The sequence below is a fragment of the Sitophilus oryzae genome, unplaced genomic scaffold (assembly GCF_002938485.1).
Source record: "Sitophilus oryzae breed Bouriz unplaced genomic scaffold, Soryzae_2.0 scaffold_1384_pilon_pilon, whole genome shotgun sequence".
Classification (NCBI taxonomy): domain Eukaryota; kingdom Metazoa; phylum Arthropoda; class Insecta; order Coleoptera; family Curculionidae; genus Sitophilus; species Sitophilus oryzae.
In genome coordinates, this window is record NW_022146042.1 from 99,475 (window position 1) to 124,674 (window position 25,200).

The window sequence follows — 25,200 nt, forward strand, 5'->3', positions numbered from 1 at the left end:
AATGCTTAAGGTTAGGCATTACTTTCCGCCGACATGAACGACGTCACAATATCTATTAACGGCATTTTAGTAGGCTACCGTTTAACGGCTGTTTAACTACATCGAATAAAATAAGCTCACTTGGTTTTACATAAGATCTCACAACTTTTTATAGTGGAAGAATTGTATTGCGAGACTTGACATTTTTTTTAGATTGTATGTTTTTGATGGGATTATAATTTGTTGTATAATTGAATGTTTTTCTATTTTTAAAATAAAAACCACAACCTTCAATAAATTAAGCATTGTAGAACTAAGATAACTAAATCAAAAAACATTTAACAATTCTAACATTTAATAATTTGAATTATTCAAGCCCACTTTGCTCTTCACTGTGCTTTATTTTACTTTAACCACTTTTATTCGCTATTAATTAGTTCAAAAACTTATTTCATTTCTCGCTTAATTCCTCTTTAAACTCCTAATTTATTTAACAAACCCGAATCCAATTACTTTAATAGATCAAGAAAGATATTGATGTTTCTTGAATAATTCGTAATAGTATCTTATTTCAGATGCTTTCCAGTAGATTTAGCTATTAAATCAATTCCCAAAAGTTTGAAGTAGCTTCGAAGATTTTTACGGCAATCGTAAACAGTCATTTTATAGACTTTTTAATGTTTCATTTGGTTGAAATGGCTTGTTTGTAAGTAATAACATTTGATCTTATTTTTACGCAGTGGCGGTTCGTGACCCGTGTGACTGGGTATGCGACAAAATTTTAGTTGCGCTAATTTAAATTCTATTTGCCCTCCCCCCTCCCTAATTTACATAATACCCTAGCCCAGTTTGTAAATATATGTTATCTCTGGGTTAAAAACATAGCTCAAGAATATTTGGGACAAAACTAAAGCAAAAATAACAGCATTCAACGTAATGACATAATGATTGACATAATGTACAGGGTGGGTCAAATTCGACGCGTTTAAATGGAAACACCTTTTTCTATAGGAGATAGACGAAAACTAATATCGGTGTCAGGAACTCAATTTTTATCAAAAACATGATGGTGAAAACCGCACATCAATATCTGTTACCGTTTCGGAGTTACGGGGTGTTTTTCAAAAATTTGCATTTTTAACAAATCGCTGTAACTCTTTTTGCTATGGAAAATTTTGTATTTCTATTAAAACATTTCCAAAGCACCTTTTTACGTAGAATTTAACGGTTTAGGTATAATTTTTTTAAAATTAATAATTTAAGAGTTATCAACAGAAAAATTGATTTTTTATTTGGGACACCCTCTATATTTTTAACTAACTGAAAAGAATTTAAAATTACCTTTCCAAAAATATAGCACACTTGATATTTTGTTATATTCCCCTTCGAAATACAGAATTTTTCGCCACTTTTTACTAGTAGGCTTTGGACCCCTTATTGATGATATGCCCTTAATGGAACTCGAAAACATATTTTCTAGCAAGACGACGCGCCGCCTCTGAACGCTGAAGTTATCAGCAAATTTTTGTAGCAACTTTCAAGAATAATTGAATAGCTAACCAAGATTCCAACCGTTGGCCGTCGAGGCCGCCTGACTTAGTGCCAATGTATCTAACCTATGGATATATTTGCGGAAGAATAATGGTTCCTTATTCGTTCGTATAATCTAGACAAGAATTAGAAATACTTAGCAGTTATCAGAGGGTATCTTTCACCCCTACTGAGTTAATGAGTTCCGCGAGAAATGTTCAAAAATTGCCCCGTCTGTCCATAACAGAAGACGGTCGATATGTCGAACACCTGTAGCAAAATCTCATGTCTTGGTTTGCTATTTATTTTTATTGTTATTAGATATAGTTTAAACGTGTTGATGTTGGTTAAATATATTTTAAATTGTTATAAAATTCTGCATCTCTCATAGCAAATATTATTTTCGTTTTAATTGATGCTCACAGCTAGAATTTTTTTGCATTACAGCCGGTGCCGTTCAAAGCCTACTACATAAAGCGGGCGAATTTTTATATACTCTATATCTCGAAGAGGAATCGACCAAAATATCAAGTGTGTTATATTTTTGGAAAGGTAATTTTAAATTCTTTTCAATAAATTAAAAATATACAGGGTGTCCCATATAAAAAATCAAATTTTCTGTTGATAATTCTTAAATTATTAATTTTAAAAAAATTATACTTAAACCATTAGATTCCACATAAAATGATGCTTTGGAAATGTTTTCATAAAAATACAAAATTTTCCATAGCAAAAAAGTTACAGCGATTTGTTAAAAATGTATATTTCTGAAAAACACCCCGTAACTCCGAAACGGTAATAGATATCGATATGCGGTTTTTACCATCGTGTTTTTGACAAAAATTGAGCTTCAGACACCAATATTAGTTTTTGTCTATCTCCTATAGAAAAGGGTGTTTCCATTTAAAAGCGTCGAATTTGGCCCACCCTGTAAAAGTATAGTTTTTATTAATATATTTTATCTATTATATCTAATATTTCATAAAATAAAATTCGCAAAGATATTTGACTTAACCGCTTTTATTAACATATCGAATTGAAATAGCACAAAAGAAAGGACACCATAAGCGGTGATTAAGTTCCCCCTCCTATACAATTTACAATTTATTGAGGAAACTCATGACTTCCATTATCATTTTCCCGGCAACATATTCAAGATCTACGAAACTGTAGCCTTCCAGGAAACAATTCCTGGCAGTGGCGGCTCGTGACCCGTGTGACTGGGTAGGCGACAAAATTTTAGTGGCGTCTGTTTGCCCCCCCCCCCCTAATTTACATAATACCCTGGCTCAGTTTGTAAATATATGTTATCTCTGGGTTTTTTTTATCTATTACTATGGAGTCACTATGGAGTAAATCCTAGAATTTTATTTTACTTTTATTTATTTATATACGCAAACTTAAAAATTGGTAGTATTGAGAGAAAGAATAATTATGTTTTATATATTAAATTGATGAGTCGGCCTCTTAATAAAGGAAAGTTATTTATTATTATATCAGTAAAATCATCAGATTGTTGAAGAGTTGTGAACAGATCTTTTTAGATTGAAAGTAAGGCAAGTGGCGAACAATTTGAAAGCCTCTGGCAATATATTTCCAGGATTATTCTCCTTAAATTATTTTATAATCGAAATTATTATATCTATTATTAATTACCTGCAATTTATTCATTAATTTATGTTCGTCAATAACATTTTTTGTTTGTTAAATCACTATTAAATGCGTTGGAAGTTGGAAATGTATCAATATAACAAGTTTGTTAAACCAGATGTTAAATGCGTTGGAAATTTTTTATAGGATTCTTTAAATTTCGGTTTCGGATCCGCAAGAGATAAATAAAAATAAATGAGACATACTAGTACTTATCTGCAAACCTTTATTATATTAATATAATATATTATATAACGCGCTTTTTTTATTTCGGATTCTTTTATTTCTGTGGCGTGTTCTGAAATACAACCGGTTATATAATTTTTAATAATCTCGGACAAGCCGAAAAATGTTTCCAATTTGCTTTAAACGTTTTTTGAATTTTCATATAAAAGTTTTAAATGCTACGTATAATGAATCATATGAAATATCCCCTTAACGAAATGGCATATATCCTCTTATGAAATATCGGGAATATCCCCTTAACTTCTCAGCCTACCGAACCTCCACGACTTAGACGACCGGAGATTTCGCCTAAGCCCCGCCTTAATACGATACAACTCCGACTTACGTCGCGTCGCTACCACACGATGAGTTAGACAGAGACAGAAGACTGCCGTATCTCGTGCATCGTCTCTGATAGTAGGCGATGTAGAAATCGCCGAACAAAGGCACTCCAACGGCCAACGGTTAAAATTATTTTGTTTTCTAACGCAGCGGCACAGTCAGAGTTCGCTAGCGGTAGTGAATATGTTAATATACAAGACCACAAATATTAAAATAATATTGATTATTAAAACACACTTCCATGTATTACAGTATTTTTATGTATTGGCAACATTAATAGTAAATAATGTAATGTAATAAATCGCTTGTGCCAAAATCTTAGGGTAGGCGCCGCCTACCTTGCCTACCCTGACGAGCCGCCACTGATTCCTGGTCCCATTACTAACAGTCTCTAACCTCATATATTTATACAATTCGCCGTTTAAAGCATGTTTATATTTCACAACAAAATTTCGATTTCTCTTTTCCCCTCGCTTTATTTTAAAAAGAAACGCTCATAAAGAAACAGTGCCACGAAACCGGCGAAAACCCACGGGCCATTTTTATCAGCGACGACTCATTTTCCGGGAAATTTTCACCCCACTTAAGCCGTCCTTCGAAACATATTTTTTAAGTCGTGACCTCGCCTACGGGCCCAAAGAAAGGAAAATGCCGAATAAAGAAAACAGTTTGGGTCGTTTTTCAAGCCGAGAGTCTCGGTTTAGTGCCGTGAGCGCCATCTTCAAGAATATTTACGCCGCGGAATTGGTTTACTTTCAGTTTTAAATTCGGATTGTCTTGCCGAGTTTAAAAATAGCGGTATTGTTTTGAATGGTTTTTGTTTTGTGCTTTTGTTTACTTTTGGAAATTTTGAATATGGATTTATTATTATAAAAGCTATAATACGGTAATAGCAAAACAATTTCCGATGCACGTGATCAACTTTGACTGACAAGCGATGGCGACAGCGCTGCCAGATTGTGATAGATTTATGATATGAACCTTAATTTAAAATTGACAAACAACATATTTATTATATCATTTTTTGAAGAGTTTTACGTTTTATTTTTAATTTAATAACCCCCATATTTTAATGATTAATTGATTTATTTGTTTTATAGTGTAGTGTAACAACCCAAATTCGTCAACAAAGTTGAAGAGGTAATATTTTGGCCAATTGTATAACAAGAAATTTAAAAGAAAGAAAGGAACCTACGTTGTGTTAAATCTTTTTTTATTACGATTACCTCGGATGCGCCTCGACAGAAGCAATATTTTGGGAAATTTGAGGAGAATAGGTTATGTAAATAAAACGCTGAATTTGTAAATAGCTAGTATTATAAACTAACTATAGCCCTACTTATTTTATTAAATGAAATGAAAGGAGTGCCGTACTCTGCCTGGAATTCACATGTAAAAGAGTACGGCAGAGAAAACCATGATCACTATTCCAGAGAATCTTACTATGTTGTCCTGAACTTTAATAAAAGAGAAATAATAATATAGAAACTGTCCTCATACCTAGGTTTCTAGCTTAATACACTCAAAACATGCCACATTTATATCGTTCAAAACTGAAGAGTTTTTTGTTAGTTTAACGGGTCCCCACCCGTAGGTACGAAGTCCCTTGTTGCGGAATCGACGCTAAAGTTGAAGGTTTGGTGCCAATATCTTATAATTTAAGAAATAGTAAGTTATTCCATAAATTATTTTATTTATTGTTTGTGTTTGCCCTTCTGCGAGCTAAAATATTCGCCCATGCAAGGTCGAAAATTGTTAGTACACTCAACAAGGCTCTTATTCTCACAAACCCCAAACATCGGCACGAAGGAACAGTAAACGATTTTATTTAGATTACTTTGAAACTGAAATTATTTACAGCATAAATAGATTCCATTAAATGCATACACATGTTATATATTGACTTTGTCAGATCAAATGAAAAAGCTTTAGAACAGAATTACAACAAGAAAACAAAACAATATGATTTAGTTAACATTAGTTAAATAATGAGAAAACATTTACTTTACCTTTAATAACATTCTTTGTCACAGAACTCAAGAACCAAAATAAAATCAATGCGTCTCGAATAGTAGTCTAGAAGCTATTCTCTAACAACTATCACCTCTGTTCGTCGCCTGATTTTCCTCTCCCTAGTTTGTGAATAATATTTTAAAAGTCAATAATTTTGTTTATGTATACAGAGTGTCTTAAAAATGAATGTTTTGAATTTAAATAAATATGTCTATTTTTAAATAGGCGGGTCATCTCAATAGCTTATTTTACTTATTACATATTGGCAAAAACTAGTCCATTATGAAGATTATTATAAGCGTTATTATGGGTTATTTATGTATTGATGTACATCTTACACGCCATAAGTGATAATAACAAGTAAGAGGATGCTATTAATGCACAAACTAATTATCACAGAATTTAATAAAAACTAACTTTGAAAGTGGTATAATGTACTTATCAATCAAACTTACTTTTTTGACTGCAGTTAAGGGTAATAAAGGTCCTTTATTGTCACGTTTTTGTTCAAAATAGTTAAAAAAAACAGGGAAGCTACAAGCTCTTTGCTTCGACTGTTTAAATGCTTCGGCATATTTTCAACACACAACTTCAAGAAATGCAATACAAAAACTCGAAAATTTAGTTCTTAAAAGAACTGTTTGTGCTTAAAAGTGCAATTTTTCAAAAAAGTACTATGAAAATAAGCAAAAAAATGAGAATTACTCACAAAGATTCAACAACAACACAATATTATACAAAATAATGACTGACACTGGGATAATTGTCAAATAATAAAGGACAGTATTGCTGAACACGGCGCGATGTGGCCAACATAGCGATAATAAAATTCGGTTTAAATTAATTGTTGCAGCTTTAATCTAAAAAATATCTGTTATTATTTGCTCTATAAAATAAAATGAAGAGCTGCTCGGTATCTTAAATTATTCAACAAATTTAAACATTGTGTACTATTGAGAGGACTTGTAGGCGCTGGTAATAAGCGCTTATAACCAGCTTTCTTTTTGTCCGTACCCTTACACTTGAAAATTTTCTACATTAAAATAATACGTATTTTGTTTTTAATTATTACCCAAATTTTCAGTATTTCTCAAGCATAATGTTCGCCAGCTAGATTTTACTTCCATTCGACAATATCTCCATATACTCAAATACATGGCCGTGACGTATAGAGCGTCTCTAATTTTGTTTATATTCTTAATTAAACTCAACGGAGCAGAAAATATATCTTGGAAGCTTAGAACGGGAGGCTCAAAACTGGCGCAAAGTAGACGGGTTAATCATCCGAAGGTGAGGGGGAGGTAAAGGAGCTTTTGAAAACTGAAATTGAGTTAAAATATACATGGGGGAGGGTAAGTCGGGGATGAAACAGGCTTATTTTGGATAAGTTACGTGTTTGAGGAAAGATTCCCCCTCGCTCAAAGTAAGATTTTGGGGAGATTTTCATGGGACGTCGGTTTGATCTTTATTCGTTCTAAGGATATAAAAATATTCCTTTTGTTAAGTGAAAAAATAGTTATTTATTTTACCCAATAGCAGTTCTACTTTCATTGTTGCGAATTAATAAATTATCAGGGTGCGTTATGTGCCATTATTATTAGATTCCCAATATTACTGGATATTTAGCAAGAGACCTTTATTACGTAAAAAACGTCGTAAATGTATATTTTTTTACTCAGTAGTTTTATACAGGTACGGACGAAAAGTTATTACTATTCAAACCAGTTAAAAAAGATGTAAGTGGCGCCCTCTACAAGTAAGAGTCATATTGATATCAAAATCAAATTTCTCATATCAAAGAACTCCCAAACACAAATTTTCATGCAAATATTGACGATACTTCATAAATTATTTGGAAAAAATCGAAATAAAAATGAAACTTCTACACCTTCTATCTCCGAAACTAAGTATTTTAGGACATACATTTATACGAACTTTTTTACTTATTTTTATCTGCAGAATATGCTGCCTAAGGTTCCGGAATACAGTTCGGACCACCCTGTATAAAGGTAAATTGTGTCCAATAAATTTATTTTGATTACAAAAATGCGTAGTAGTTCTATACCCACGGAATATCAAAACATGTCCTTAATAAAGGATTCCATTTAAAATCTTCTCTTAAACTCTCAAATCAATTATCGGAATATTTCCCAATCTCACCCATACATACTTCCCTCATTCCTTCCAATTAGGGATACAGTGTTAATTCTAAGAGAAAGAGAAACTTTTTTCTCTTTCTTTGCTTAAATCTCTTCCACGAGGAACAATGGTTCAGCGTTGGCTCTTGTCCAAAATCGATTCCCTGGCAGAATTATGAACGAAAGAACGATAGAAGGCTTTTGTGTTAAGGCCTCGGTTAAGATAAACACGAATGGGAAAAACCCAAACATATATTTTCCGCCTCTAATAGCGTAGTTTTGTTTGTCTTTCTATTTTTAGAACAATAGTATGGGGTTAATTGACTATTGGGTTTATTCAAAGAAACTATACTAATATATAAAATCCTTAAGTGACTGACTCACTGATTAATCACGATTCTGCTCAAACCACTCAACGTAAGAAGCTCAATTTTGGCATACAGGTTGATTCTAGGGTGTAGAGGTTCGATAAGAAGAGATTTTTCGAAATTCCAGTTTCAAGGGGGTGAAACCACCCCTCAAATATTACAATATTTTTTTATTTAAAAAACGGCCAAGTTTCCGAAAAAACGCTTAAACACGTTTATTTTATTTTGTTTTTTACATATTTTAAGATTTTCTAAAAATGTATACAGGGTGTTTCGAAAAATCTGGTTATTGATTAATCACGATCCTGCTTAAAGCGCTAGACGTTAAAAGCTGATTTTTGGAAAACGGATTGACTTTAGGGTGTAGAGGTTCGATAAGAAGGAATTTTTCGAAACTCGAATTCTAAGGGAGTGAAACCACCCCTCAATATTTTTTATTTAAAAACCGGTGAGTTTTTCGGAAAATCTCTTAAACTTGTATACTTTATTTTGTTGTTTTACATATTTTAAAATTTTTTAAAAATTTATACAGGGTGTTTCATAAAATATGACCATTGAGTAATCACGATTCTGCTTAAACTGCTTGACGTTTAAATCTGATTTTTGTCAAACGGATTGACTGTGGGGTGTAGAGGTTCGTTAAAGAGGGGTTTCTCAAATCTCAAATTCCAAGAGGGTAAAAACGCCCCTCAAATATTACAATATTTGTTATTTAAAAAACGGTTAGTCTTTCGGGAAAACGCTTGGAAACGCATAATTTATTTTGTTTTTCACCATATTTTGAATTTTTTTAAAAAATCATACAGGGTGTTCCAAAAAGCTGGGTAATTGATTAACCACGATTCTGCTTAAACTGCTTCACGTAAAAAGCTTATTTTTGGCAAACGGATTTTTCGAAAGTCAAATTCCAAGGAGATGAAACTACCCCTCAAATATTACCAATTTATATAATAATATTGCCATATTATTTTTTCTCGTGCTGACATAAATATGAGAAAATTTTATCCAGTTTGTATGTTAATGAAAATCCTTGCTTTGCTTTATCATCACCATTACAAATGATTAAGCCGACGCGAACGAAGTCGCGGGTACATGCTAGTTATATGATATATTAAACACTAATATTATATAACACCATTAAAACTATACTCTTTTACAGATTTGTGAAACTAGTTCGAAACTGAACTGACACTAAAACCGTACAGTTTTATCCAGAAAACTTTAAGATCTCCATTCCAGACTGTAAATCGAGCCTAGAGCCAGACGTAACGATCGGTGAGAGTCGGATAAGTCCGCGTCGGATTTTCCAGAGCCGTTTCAGTCAGACATTACTCGGTAATAGAGCGCATATGAAAACTCCACGTAGTCTCTAGTTTATAGGCAGGTTTGTGAAGTGTGGCATAGACTTAACCCAGCTATTCGGATGAATTACGGAAATAGATTTTTGCATATTGGTATATGAAAAAGGACATTTACGTACAGTACGTCGATCCGTTCTGTAGTTCCGTAAGGGGGAAAACGAAATTATCTGTTAGCGAGTAATTCATGGGTGTGCCATAAATATTTTAGATAACATTACTTATACTTATACAAAAATTTCAAAAACACAAATCAGATTTATTTCTTTTGTGTTTACACGTAATTGAGAGATAATTATTATAAAAATTAAAAAATTAAGAAGAAAAATAATAAAAAAAATAATAAAATGATGCCAATAACTACTGCACTGTTCTCCAGCACTCTTCCGTAAACTTCGGCAGCACATTCTGCAGATAAAATTCAGTAAAAAAGTTCGTATAAATGTATGTTCTAAAACGCTTAGTTTCTGAAATACAGTGTGTAGTAAGTTTCATTTTTATTTCGATTCTTTCCGAATAATTTCTGAAGTAAAGTCAATATTTGGATGAATTTTTTGACATGACAAATTTGATTTTGATGTCAATATGACTCCTATTTGTAGTGGGCGCCATCTACATGTGTTTTAACTGTTTTGAAGAGTAATAACTTTTCGTCCGTACCTGTATAAAACTACTGAAAATATACATAAATTATCAATTACCTTATTGGGGAACTTATAGAAGAAGAAATAGCTTAGCGCTTAGCGCAATGGGTAAAAATGTTAAGCGCGTCTTGAGAATACCCAAATCGGTAGTTAAGTGCGTGCTAAGCGAACATTCACGTCATTAATAGCTAAGTCCCTCGGTTCATTTAGATCGGGGTTCAGAGATTTATTATTCCATAATGTGAGTTGAGTATACTTTTTGAAACCAGCCAACTATGCCTCTCCTTGGCTCTCATCAACACCAATACATGCCTGTTGCCTTATGTTATTGCATAATGTACTTGTTCTCTATGTGTGCACTATGTGTTACACTAATAGTTTTGTTAATGCTTTATATTTTTTATATTTTTTTGTACTTTTCATTGTTTTTTTTTGTTATTATATTTATACATTTGATATATTAATTTAAGATAAGGTAGTAGATATTGATATTATTTGTTAGGTTATACTGTAATGGTACTCGGTTAACTAAGCAGTTATTTACTGAAATTCGCCGAGGATTATTAAAATAAAGACATATTATTATTATGTTCTTGAATCTCGGGCTTTCCGGTATTTAACGTAGTCGCGGACTTAAGTCAAGCGTCAACGCTTTTTACTGTGTATTTAAGACTTGTCGTGTAATATTACATGTGTGGAGGATAACTGTTTTTTGAATGGGTATATAAAGTTTTGGTGGAAGTTCAAGGCCTTTCAGACTATCATGTAATGATTTTGGGATCAATCCTGTTGATGACACTATTATTGGTATAATTTTTACAATGTCCTGGTGCCACATCTGCCTTATTTCTTCTGCTAGAGGTATATATTTTTCAATTTTTTCAGTGTGTTTCTTCTTGACATTTTGTGAATTTGGTATGGATATCTCTATTAAGTATGTCGTTTTGGTTGGTTTGTGGATGAGCGTGATGTCGGTTTGTTGTGTGGTGTGGTTTTGTCTGTGATTATATCCCGGTTCCAGTAGAGCTTGGCTGTCTTATTTTCTAGAACGTTAGCTGCTTGATATTTGTAGTATGGTGTATGGTAGCAGATGAGTGAATATTTCTTTGCTATTTCCTGATGGATTATTCTGCAAACATCGTCGTGTCTTTGGGTATATTGTCTGGAAGCAAGTATAGGGCATCCTCCGGTTATGTGTTCTATTGTTTCGGTTTGTGTGTGACATAGTCTGCATTTGTCTGTAGGTGTTTTGGGGTCTTTGATTATGTATTTCTGGTAATTACGTGTGGCGATGATCTGGTCCTGGATTGCTATTATGAAACCCTCGGTTTCTCCAAACAGGTTACCATGAGTAAGCTATGCATTGGATGCTGCTATGTCAATGTGTGGTTGTGTTAGTTGGTTTGCATGTTTTCCATGTAGGGCTTTGGATTTCCATTTTTCAATTTTAGTCTTTGTTGTTGTAATTGCATCAACTGGTATGAATGCTTCATTGTTGAATTGTAACGGTGTACCTGATGTTGTTAGGTTAACAATGCTTCGGTGTAGTGGGCTGGTAACTGCTTTCTCTCTGAAATATTCTCTGAGTGTGTGTATTTGCTTGTAGTTCATGTTCTTTAGATCCATGAATCCCCTTCCTCCTTCTTTTCTTTTTAGTGTAAATCTTTCTGTTGCCGCGTGTATATGGTGTATTCGGTACTTGTTACATGTTGTTCTTGTTAACCTGTTTAGTTCTTCTAATTCTGTGTCACTCCATTTTATAACGCCAAATGAATACGTCAGGACGGACGCTGCATAGGTATTTATTGCTTTCACTTTGTTTCGACCGGACAGTTCTGTTTTGAGTATTTGTTTTATTCTGTTTTTGTATTTGCTTTTTAGTTGCTGTTTTATGTTGGCATGCTCTAATCCTGTTTTTTGTAGGTATCCGAGGTATTTGTATGTCTCATCCATTTCCATATTCTGTATGATATTTGAGTCTTGTAGAATGTATTCTTCCTGTATCGAGTGTTTTCCATTTATAATGCTGTTTATTTTACATTTATCTGTTCCTAGTTTCATTTGGATGTCTTCACTGTATGTTTCTTGTAATATTGAGAAGGTTGTTGAGTTGTTTTCTGTTGCTGCATAAAGCTTTAGGTCATCCATATATAGCTGGTGCGAGATGGTAGATGAATGTGTGAGTGAGGATATTTTATAAGCATCTTGGGGCGTTTTGTTGAGTAGGTTCGATAGGGGGTTGAGCGCAATACAGAACCAGAGTGCACTGAGGGAGTCACCCTGAAAAATTCCTCTATTAATTTGAATTGGTCCTGTGTGGATGAGTTGTTTTTTCATTTTGATGTTTAGGGTAGTTTTCCATGTTGCCATTATTCTCTGCAGAAGTTGTATGATTTGAGGGTGGATTTTGTATATTTGTAGAACTTGTATGAACCAGGAGTGTGGGACGGTGTCGAAAGCTTTCTGATAATCTATGTATGCAAAATGTAGAGACTTACGTTTTAATTTGGCTTGAGTGTGTATTTCTGCATCTATCACCAGTTGCTCCTTGCAGCCCCTAGATCCCTGACAGCATCCTTTCTGCTCTTCTGATATGATGTTATTATTCTGCTGGTGAGTGTTGATCTTTGTTGTTATTATTGCCGTTAGTAATTTATAGGTTGTTGATAAACATGTTATAGGGCTGTACTTAGATGGGGTGAAGTGTCCGTGCCTTTGGGTTTAAGGTAGGTAACTCCCTGAGTTAAAAAAGAGGGGATGGCTTCCGTTCCTTGTACAAAATTTTGTAATATATTCGTTAGTGGTTTGTGGATGCTTGTGAATGATTTTAGCCAGTAGTTCTGTATTTTGTAGTCTCCAGGTGCTTTCCAGTTGTGTGTCTTGGATATGGCAGCTTTGATGTCTTCTAAGGTGATTGTTACATTTGGCATGGCTGTTGTATTTATCTGCTTGTTTTCTTCTTCTGTTATCCATTGAGCTTCTCTGTTGTGTTCTACTGCTTGTGACCAGATATTTTCCCAGAAGTTTTTACTTCTGTAATTGATGGTGGATTGTTTATTTGCTGTTCCGTTGTTTCGAGAGATCTGTAGAACCTTTTTTCATTTGTGTTAAAAAGTTTGTTTTCTTGTTTTCTTTGGTGGCTCTTCTTGTATCGTTTTAGTCTTTTTGCTTGTGCCTGTAGTTGTTGTTTTTTAGTATCTAATATTTCTACTACTGATTCTTCTGAGCTGATATCTGGTAATATGTTTTGCGGGGGTCTCTTTTTTAGGTTTCCTTTCAAATGTTGTGTGATGACTCCAATTTCTTTCCTCAGTGTGGCTATCTTTTTCTGGAGCCGATGCTGCCATGGGGGTATTGCTGCTTTAGTTTTAGTTAAGTCGTTGTTTTTATTCTTCTGTTCGTGGGTTCGCATAGTTGTTGCTGCTCCACAGTATACGAGCGTGAGAATTTCTTCAATGTCTAGGCAGCTGTTTGATTCCTCAATCCTTTTTCCTATGATGTTATTAATTATTGCAATGGTGTTTTTGATATTTTGTGTGTTTTGTGGTCTGGTAATGAAAGGTCTGGATGATGGGTTTGCTCCCTGGTATTGGGCGTATAGTTCATTAAATGTTTCATCAATTTGATTAGATGGTTTGCATGTGTCTGTTGGCGGGATTAATGTTTCGTGTTGGGTGTGTCTTATCGACGACTGTGCTGATGAACTTTGGGTGTTAGTCAGCATGGTATGTGTTTCGGGTGTTTCTGGTGTGATTGTTTGTGGGTGTGATGTAGGTGAAGCTGATTGTTGTGCTTGTGGTTCGTCTTCATTTTGTATGGTTTCGGCCGCTTGTCTTCTTATAGTTTCTCTTTCTGTTGGAGATATTCTGTTGTTTCGTATTATGACTCGAATTTGGTCTGATAGTCTTTGTTCTGTGATCATTTCCCTAAGTTCTGGATAGATGTTCATAAAGGCCTGATATAACTGACTTCTATATCCTGTTGTATTTTGTTGGAGATTAGTAACGGTGAAGTAACAGAGGAGTAGGTTTTTGTTAATTTCGTCGGTCCATTTCATCCTCTGTCGTGCTTTACCTGCTAGGGTGGTTGTAGGGCGTATGTTATTAGGGCGTATGTTATTGTAGGGCGTATGTTATTATTATTATGTTCTTGAATCTCGGGCTTTCCGGTATTTAACGTAGTCGCGGACTTAAGTCAAGCGTCAACGCTTTTTACTGTGTATTTAAGACTTGTCGTGTAATATTACATGTGTGGAGGATAACTGTTTTTTGAATGGGTATATAAAGTTTTGGTGCAAGTTCAAGGCCTTTCAGACTATCATGTAATGATTTTGGGATCAGTCCTGTCCTGTTGTTATTATTATTATTATTATTATTATTATTATATACGCTGAGCGTCTAAAAGCGCTTAGCGTTTTAGTGGGGTATGTTAGCTTAAAATTATGCCAAAATATTTCACATCTGGCAACCAATGCATCCTTTTGGATTTAGATAGTACATGGATCGAGAAGTCTAAAAAGCTCGGGACACAAATTTTTCCGGCCCTCTAGCGGTCTTGATGATGCAATCAAAATGGCCGCCAAAATTTTTAGACACGCTTCTATATTTCCCGCTATAAGTCAGTTTAACTTTTCTATATTAACAAATATTGTTAGTGATTATAAAAGAGGAGGAAACGCGCTTTTTAATGGTATATTTCACAAAATTATTTACGTTTATAATAACAAAAATATTTGTTACTTAAAAAAAAGTGTTTTTTAATTTTATTTTTTCGTCAGATTTTTCTAAATAACTTGAAATTCACTATATGTATCTAAAAATGTGTTCTATACTTTTTTCTTCGAAAAAAAATTACCTTTAAAACTTTATATATTTCTTCTATTTTATCATAAACAGTTGCTAAAAATCTGCCAAAACAATGTAGCGTTGCACAGCTAGTCGTTAGGGCAACAATGTAATTTATAGATTTCGTAAAGTAATACAGCGGTTTTGTACCTGCTAAAAAGCAAAAAAATTAATAACTAATTTTAGATGAATAAGTAAATAAAGTATAGCTTTTTTCGGATCGTGGTCGGTGTACTGTGGATTGACAGTTGGCAAAGGTGGGTCACTTGTTACTTTACCAGTTGCAGGAAGAGTAGTGTAATATTCAGGTAGACCATTGAGAATTTGTTTGTTCCACTATTGGATATGAATGCTGTCATCGTCAATCTATATAGTTGCTTCACTGTGAGGATGCTGAATAATAGTAACACTTGAACCATGGAAAGAAGTAACGGCAGTAGAAGAAGACTGGTTGTGATCAATGTTATCTATTGATGATGTTACAAACACAGTGGGACACGACTTAGGAGGGTAAACACCATATTCCGTATATTTTTACAAATACATTAAAAATTTCAGCAATTATATTTGATAGTTAAATAGTCATTAGGTCGTTGTATTACGGTTCAGGATCTATATAATTGTGTTTTTACCATAACGACTAGATGTGTAACGCTACAATATTTTGGCAAATTCTCAAAAACCGTTTGTGACAAAATAGAAGTCATATATACCGCTAGAAAGATAATTCTCTGACGAACAAAAAAGCTTATGACACGTTTTTAGCTAAATGTAACTGATTTCAAGTTATTTAGCAAAATGCGATGAAAAAAATTATAATTAAAAAAAAGTAAAAAAAAAATTCAAATATTTTTGGTTTTGTGAACCTAAACTATAAAACGAAATACACCGTTGGGAAGCATGTTTTCTCCTAATTCATAATCACTAAAAACATATGTTAATATCGGAAAGGAAAATTGAGTTATAACGGGAAATCTAGAAGCGTGTCTCAAAATTTTGGCGGACATTTTGATTACGTCAGCAAGACCGCTAGAGGGCCAGAAAAATTTGTGTCCCGAGCTTTTTAGACTCGTCTACCTATGTGCTTTCTGAATCCAAAAGGGCGCATTGGTTGCCAGATGTGAAACTTTTTTCAGCGATCTCACCCCACTATTTTCTATGTTACAGAATTCGGGCCCTGTGTAATTAACTTATTTTTGATATACAGGGTGTCCCAAAAATAAGTGCAAATATTTTAACTGGTAGTATATTTCGACCTTAGAAACACGCCCATGAGGTATTTCTTGCAAAAAAAAAAATTTTTAATTTGGAATTTTTTTTAATTTTAAATTAAAAAACATAATTTCTTGATAATATGGCAACATAGGTAGTAGCTTAAATTTACATAAAAGAAAATCCAGAAAAGATCCAGTGGTTCTCAAAATTTTAGCAAAAAATTATTTTTTTTGGAAATTTTTAAAGTAAAATAACTCGGTTATTTTGAACTTATTTGAAAAACGGTAAAGAGAAAAAATGTTTCTTTTGACCAGATCTACCACCTCTTGAAATGTTTGCACTTATTTCTAGGACATCCTGTATAGAAAAAAACGCGTAGTTGTTCTTTGTCCACGGAATATAGGAATTCCCTGTATATTTTGTAGGTTTGCTATGGACAAAAAACCTCCATTTTTTCCCCAAAGACTATGCGATATGGTGTTTTTTACTAGAGACAAAAAGTTTATATACCGCGTGCGTCTCAAAAGTGGCTCACCCCTATAACTTTTATATTTTTTCAGATAAAACAACGATATTTGGTATGTTAGTATATGACATAAATTAGGATTGATTGACATATTCAATTGTTTTCGGTCACTTCCGGTTTCACCGGAAATGACTACAACTTTTAATTTATAAATGACACCCTCAGTATTTTTTTACTTTATGCGATAGAAAATTACACTCTGAATAGAATGACATATCATATGTCAATAAACTAAAAAATAATTAATAGTTAATTATTTTTTTTTATATTGACATATTTGCATATGGTTTATTTGAAATTATAACATGCGGTTCATAAAGACAATTTGACTCGAAATACCAAGTGTGTGGTATCAAATTATTCGTAAAAATGTGTTAATATATGTCCAAATATGCTAATGAGCCACCCTTGTTCGATTTGAAAAAATTGAGATATAATTAAAAATACGATTTGGGCATCTTTTAACCGGCCAGGACAAGACAGTAAAAACATTAGACGATCAAATCTATTTTTCCAAGATTCCTTAATTAAAATTTAGTGTTTTTAACACAGCCATGGCACTCCATATTGAAGTTTAAAATACAATTTGTTTTTGAGCGAATATGTTGTGACATATGATATGTCATTAGATTCAGAGTGTTATTTTCTATCGAATAAAGTAGAAATATACCGAGGGTGCCATTTAAAAATCAAAAGTTCTAGTGATTTCCGGTGAAACAGGAAGTGACCGAAAACAATTGAATACGTCAATCAATCCTATTTTATGTCATATACTAACGTACAACGTAACGTACAATATATATATAGGGGTGAGCCACTTTTGAGACGCACCCGGTATAAGTTTAATTAGTTATATACTTTTTCTATTTTATTCTAGTGTATTTAGTGTGTATTTATTCATTTCAATCGCTTGCTCTAAACAAGTTTCCCTACTGAAAAGTTTATAATTAAGTAACAGTTAAGCAAAAATGCCTTTTTGCCTGACCTTTTTTGTCCCGAATATCTTGATTTTCCAGAAGATAATCACTCTATTAAGCATAATAAGGGCCCCCGGGGTCGATTTAATCGGCCGAATTAGTTTTTATATCCACGCAGGTTGTTCCCCACACAAAAAGCCGAAAAGCCTCCAATTATTCTAACGACGTGCTTAATGCCTTTTCTTCGCTTAATCTGTCCCCAAACTTCCCCATTTTAAGATACAAGCGCAATAAAAAAACGCTATAAAATAAAAATAAAATACGATACGCATCTGTTTACCAGAAGATAAAATGGTTGATGAGTTATAATTTTTATTTATCTATTTATTAGAATTTTTACAGCATAATTTTTAAAAATTTTATTTTTAAATGCCATACGATCGAAAAAAACGGCGTCAAAGAAAGCTTGGGAATGATAATCGATGATAATTTTGGCGAGGTTAAGCCCTAGAAGTCATTACTTGGCCCGTAGTCTTCTTTATTTTTTAATGGAGCTTACTACCCGGTTGGCTTTAAAAAGTGGTATATAATTTATTTTTATATTGTGTAAAAATGACTTTTTTCCATAACAACTCTGTTAAAATTGCCTTATATCTATCAAAAATAGTAGATAAAATAGTACTTTAACCGCAAGAATAGATTAAATGATACTTTAACAGCGAGGATAGGTTAAAAATTTTGTTTCTTCTCGAGGTTTTTTAATTGTTTCATTTTTGAAAATTTTTGTATTCCTTTTCATAAGTTATTCGGGATTTAAATGGAAGTAGTTTGGATATGGCGTTTGTCGCCTCAGCCTGAATATCTGTTGGTAATTTATTTATTTCGTTTTGAGCCATTTCCGGCTCTTCTATACCAATCGACACGACAGAGAATTAAAAAATATTGACTCAAAACTGACAACTAAAGAGACAGTTTTATTCGTAAATCGACCAAGAGAAATCGCTGGAAATTATTTTCAAGTTCGAGAAATGCTCGCTAGGGGGCGTTTCTCTAATAGCCAATCAGAAAACAGAGGTTTTTTCAAAAATATGCAGGTAAACAGGTATTTTAAATATTACTATTGTAATCATCGATAAATTTGTAATTTTTTTGATATAGAATATTTTGCTCTATCTCATAAAATAAAGTGGTGGGGGAAGGTTAAACTTGCTTTCATTAAAATAAGGATAACTCTGGTTTAGGTTAGCCGATTTAAACAAGCTAGGGCTCGTTTGAAAGAGCTTTTCTTGCTTAATGATCCTCAGTATGAATTTTATTTCCATAATTTTTTTCGTGATAGCTAGAGGGCGCTGTTTGACATCATAACAGATATTGCGCTTTTGCGTAAAAAAATTAAATAGGCACCCTAACATGATTTGTTCTCTTAATATCTCCGGTTAGAGAGCAGATAGAAAGTTGCGGTTTGCGCTGTTATTTTGGAAATTTTGTGCTCTATTTAACTGTGCATAGAGAAATATTTCTCTATGCACAGTTAAATAGAGCACAAAATTTCCAAAATAACAGCGCAAACCGCAACTTTCTATCTGCTCTCTAACCGGAGATATTAAGAGAACAAATCATGTTAGGCTGCCGCTTAGGATTATATGGTCTAAAAGTTATAGTAGTAGGCTAGGAAACAAAAAGAGGTAAATTGGTTACGTCAAAATATCAAAACGTTTAAGTTCAGTTTTCATGCATCCGAATTTCGGGCGTTTTCTTAAAAAAATGACGTCATAATTATTTAAACGTGTTTATGTAACATTATCATCCATCCATATAATTTTTACGAATTTCTTGGTTAATTATACGTAATTAGTTCTCAGATTAAAATGTCCGAAAGTTGGAGAATCAATAATTTTATTAAAATTTCTAGGAATTTTGTGCCGCCATATTGTTTTTAACAGAAAACGACCGACGTCCGTTCGAAAAATCCCTTCTTATCGAACCTCTACACCCTAGAATCAACCTGTATGCCAAAATTGAGCTTCTTACCTGGAGTGGTTTGAGCAGGATCGTGATTAATCAGTATGTCAGTCACTTAAGGATTTTATATATTAGTATAGATTATATCTACAGTAATTTATTTTGTAAAAATAATAAATGTATTTAGCATAAGATCTACTCTCAAAATATAATGTAACTAATTAATCCTTGTTCTTATTATCCCTCTCCGCAACTTATTATATCAACCTACTCTATAATATTATATTGTAGACGGAGATTTACCTATGACTGAATAACCTTCCTCTTGTATAAACAAGTCATATTGTTACATAACTAATTAACCCCCACACAAACAAAAGCACACAAAACCACCCAATCTCGTCCCATGTCGACCCTTACCTTTGGCCACCGGCGACACGGCGATAAAATTGACCAGCGCCGCCCCTGTGCCGTGCCCCATCAGCGTCACCCTCTCGGGGTCGCCCCCGAAGGCGGGCAAGTTCTCCCTGAGCCAGTGCAGCCCCGCCACCAGGTCCATGAGGCCAAAGTTGCCCTGGGCGCTGCCCTTGGTGCCCGTTTTGAGGAAACCTGCAACATAAAATAAGGGATATATGAGAAAAAAGTAATGTAATACATTGTTTTTATCATAAGGCAGTCGTATCTGCATATAGTGGATTTATTTTATTCACTCTAGAATTAGGTACGGTTTAACGTTAACAGAACATTTATGTCACAAAAATGTGTAGATGCATATTTAAGATGAATAGTATGTATACAGGGGGGTCCGAATTTTATTCGGGAGACGGCAGTATATTCTGCAGATAAAAATAAGTAAAAAAGTTCGTATAAATGCATGTCCTTAAATGATTAGTTTCAAAGATACAGGGTATAGAAGTTTCGTTTTTATTTCGATTTTTTCCGAATAGTCTTTAGTCAATTATGACATGTATTGACTATTTTCATTCCGAATATCTTGAAAACGGTTGCTCGTAGCGATTTTTACCATGACATCTTTTACGTAAAAAATTGTGGAAATATATATTTTTTCACTCAGTAGTTTAATATACAGGGTGACAATTTGACACCGATGATAGTATGAAAATTTGGGGCAAGAAATACGTGAATTTACATATTAAGGGAGACAATTTTTGAGGCATTTGTTGTCGTGTTACTTTTAACCCTTTGACCCCCAGGGCACCTACACCTAAAATTTTAAATGGCATCCCATATTTCTTTTACCATTTTTGTGTTCCTTATAAAATTCTCAAAAAAATAATGCAGTTTATGTAGAATTTTATAAGAAACACAAAAATGGTAAAAGAAATAGGGGTTGCTATTTAAAATTTTAGGGGAAGGTGCCCTGGGGGTCAAGGAGTTGAAAGTAACACGACAACAAATGCCTCAAAATTGTCCCTCTTAATATGTAAATTGACATGTTTCGCCAAATTTTCATACTATCATCGGTAGAGGCAATATTAAATACTGTTCGTTTTCACCAATGTTGTCACCACAAATTGTCACCCTGTAGGTACGGACGAAAAAATTATTACTATTCAAAACAGTTAAAAATCATGTAGGTGGCGCCCTCTACAAGTAGGAATCATATTGATATCGAAATCCCCCCCCCCAAATTTCTTATTTCAAAAAACACCCAGACACCAATTTTCATCAAAATATCGACTACAGTTCAGAAATTATTTGGAAAAAAACAAAGTAAAAACAAAATTTCTACACCCTGTAGAATGTAGAATGTTTAGGAGGGTAGTTAATCACCGCGACCTTATAGATCTATTGTGTGTTCCCCTGAGTTTCTTGAGTTATAACGAGTTATAACTCATGATACAGTCTCAGGGCTTTAACAAAAGCCAGTATCTGAGACGGCTCCACAGAGGCCAGCTCTCCATCCTCGACATCAGACGTACCAAAGTTCATGGCACGAATGGTCGTCGTCTCGGCGCACTCAGTGATAAGGTGTTCTGGTGTTTCCCCATTTTCCCCACAAAATCGGCATTCGTCGTTGTTTCTCAGTTTCAGCCTACTGAGGTGTTCGTTGAGGAGACAGTGTCCTGTTAGAAACCCCGTGACAATCCGAAGATTGTTTTTACTTAAATCAAGGAAAACCTTTGATTTTTCTCGGTCATAAGTTCTGAGGAACTTTTTCGAGTGTCTTAGACCGTTGGTGGACACCCATTCCAAGTTATGGATGGAGTCTTCCAGATTCTTCAGTTCCACTTTCAGTTGGTTTCCGTTTGGAAAACAGAACGGTTCTGGTCCAGTTAGTGGAGTGTTCGCTCCTTTTCTAGCTAGATCATTTGCTTTTTCATTGCCTTCTATCCCTTGCTGAGCAGGCACCCAGAGTAGGAGGACTTTATTTTCTTTGCCTAATTTATTAAGCTTCTCTAGACATTCTTTGACCAACTTCGAATTGATGGTTACTGAGTTGATCGCGTTAAGTGCTGCTTGATCGGATAGGATGGCAATTGCCTGTTTTCGATAGTTCCTATCTAAGATAAATTGTACGCATCTTTCGATAGCGCAAATTTCTGCCTGAAGGATACTGGGGTAGGTGCCTATTGGTTCGGAGTATTTAGTTTTCGGTCCAAATACTTCCACTGGGAGTTGGAGAAGTGGAATTTTCTTTTTGAGGGTGTTCCAAGCCTCTGACCTGAAAATTCTCCCAGTACTGTTTCCGTCAATGACCATTCTAATCATTGTCGCATTGGCATAACTACCGACGACAATATGCAGTGGTGTTAGGTCCAGAATGACCTCCATTGCTGCTGTTGGACATGTTCTCATGGCACCTGTGATCTGTGATGCAGATACATGCCAGTCTCTGTACTTTGCACAGGTTTTGCCTTGCTGTACGTTGCTCTAGTTTTGTATACCAAGCAACTGCTCCATAAGTAAGCATGGGTCTTACTATCATGGTATACATCCAGTAAAATCATTACAGGAAAGGTGAAAACTAACCCCACCCCTACATAAATTTTAATATAAAACGCACATTCATACCCAAACAACAATTTTGACGTTACGAAAAAAACATTCAAATATTGACGTTACGAAAAATTCGAAATAAAAATGAAACTTCTACACCCTGTAATTCTGAAAGGAAGCATTTTAGGACTTAAGTTTATACGAACTTTTTTATTTATTTTTATCTGCAGAATATGCTGTCGCAGTTTTCCAAATACATTTCGGATCACCACGTATACAGGGTGGAATACGATTTTTCTTAAATTACTTAAAATGGAGTTCAAGAATGGTTAAGAATTGTTCAATTCTACCATATGCATTCAGCATACGCAGACCTGTTAAAAATCTATTTGGAACTGTAAAATTAGCAGGGGAGACAATATCTGGACAGTTTTAAATGTGTTTGATGCACCACCCTGTATAAAACCATCTATAAAACACTGTTATAATTGTGAACATCAGAAAAGATTCTCTTTCAACTTTATCACCATTTCCTCTAAACATAACCTACGATATCGTAGATAATGCCCTTCCCCAGACAAGAATGGCTAGGCGCATATTTATTGTGGCTCTAACTGCGGCCTTATTTTACAGTATTTCCCCGTTTCGGCTGTTAAACGTGCCGCAGCTCGAATAAAGATAGCGACGGCGCTACGTGATATTTAAGCACCACCAATTATTTTTATGACGTCTGGTGGCGGCTCTGGCGGAAGGGAATAGAGTTATGGTGACGGGGTAACGTCGTAGCTCTAGGCTAGACAGTTTAGTCTAGAATAAGTTAGAATAATTATCTTTTTCTTCAAACGTCACGAAAGTATTAATTTTTGCGACGTGAATGGTAATATAAAAAAGTAATTTTAACGTCTAGGCATAAAACTAAAACACTTTTATACCTAAGCATGAAAGTACAAAATTATATTTATTATTAAACTGACGTAAAGTGTCAAATTCAACGAGTGTAACTACAAGCGATGGCGACAGCGCTGCCAGATTCTGATGGATTTATGAGATGAATCTTAATTTAGGAGTGACAAACAATATATTTATTATATCATTTTTTACGTTTTATTTTTAATTTAATAACTAATATTTTAGTAATTAATTGATATTTGTTTTATAGCTTATTTTACTTATTACATATTGGCAAAAACTAATCCATTATGAAGATTATTCTAATCGTTATTATGGGTTATTTATTTATTTATTGATGTACATCTTACAATGCCATAAGTAGTAATAACAAGTAAGAGGGTGCTATTAATACACAAATTAATAATCACAGAATTTTATAAAAACTAATGCAGAAATAACTTTGAAGCTATTATTAGTGAAAATATGAATAAGTTTGTAAAAATCTGAAAATTTTTGGGTCAAGGAATATTTGCCCGGTTTTTTTATTGTCATAAAATATGACAAAATTCAAACAAGCTCCAAAATTTGATAGCTGTTGATTCTACCTTTTAAAGAAACTTTGAATCATCAGAAAATATTAAATTTTAGCCAAGCTGTTAAACATGTCCCATCAATCAATTTTAGGCTTATCAAATATATCTTCGGAGCGTTAAGACTTTTTATTTCTATGTGAAAAATAATAAGGACCATTTTTATAGGTAATTGCTTCAAAAAAAGTTCAATAAATTTTTTCTAAATTGCACATTTTGGCAGGTTATTTGCGAAATACTAATTTTGGGCCATTTGGGGCCATTTTTTCGGCTAAAGCTGGCTGACCGCGGTGTTGCAATTTTTTCCCATAAAATTATTTCCCAAAAGGTAGGTACACAATCCGCCTGAAAAGTTCCGGTCGACAAATTAGGTCGTGGTTTCAACCTTTATTTACTGTACTTATTTGGGGCAACGGCCCAGCTACTTCGAAACACCGGTTCCCATTAGAACACCGACGTTAAGCGACGTAAGGCGATACTAGTGGATAGACGGGTGACCGGTTCGAAACTCTGTATCGTGCTGTTGTCCAAAAACAGGCAAGTGTAAAATCTATTGACACACACTGCTCATTCACGCCGGTTCGAGTTCGGATGAGTTCGGATATCTCGTGAGTAAGAGTTTATTTAGACACTTGCCAAGTGAGTAGGCCATTGACCATGATATGCGGTTCGGATTCCGCGTAAACAAAGTAGGCCCCGTCCAGATTAGCCCTGGCAGCAAAAAGGAGACGTTAACTGAAATCTTTACTTTACTTTTTTGTACTTACTTAACATTTTAAAACTGCAAAAAATATGACGTTAATCAAAATTAATAATAATCATCTATCAAAGAATAAAATTTAAATTATATTACCATAGAAAAAAACATAAATAAAAATACATAAAATCTTGGTTGAAAAATTCAACCACATTTTCATGTTTTTTTTTTAATTTTCTCTAAAACGGTATGAAAATTATAAACGGGATTAAACATTTTAAAACCGTCAATAATAAAAAAGTTTTTCTTCTTGTAAAAACAATCGGGTGACTGTATACTATATATGTAAT

The 25,200-nt window shown here is 33.9% G+C and overlaps 1 protein-coding gene across 1 annotated transcript in view; it reads right to left on the reverse strand.

Moving 5' to 3' along the window:
- Positions 1-25,200, reverse strand: part of LOC115875371 (neuroligin-1-like) — a gene marked incomplete at its 3' end in the record, with an annotated part of 252,959 nt that overhangs the window by 99,469 nt on the left and 128,290 nt on the right. Inside the window, exon 6 of the mRNA XM_030890798.1 lies at positions 20,132-20,320. Coding sequence (XP_030746658.1) covers positions 20,132-20,320 — 189 coding nt within the window. The remainder of the gene's footprint in view (positions 1-20,131; positions 20,321-25,200) is intronic.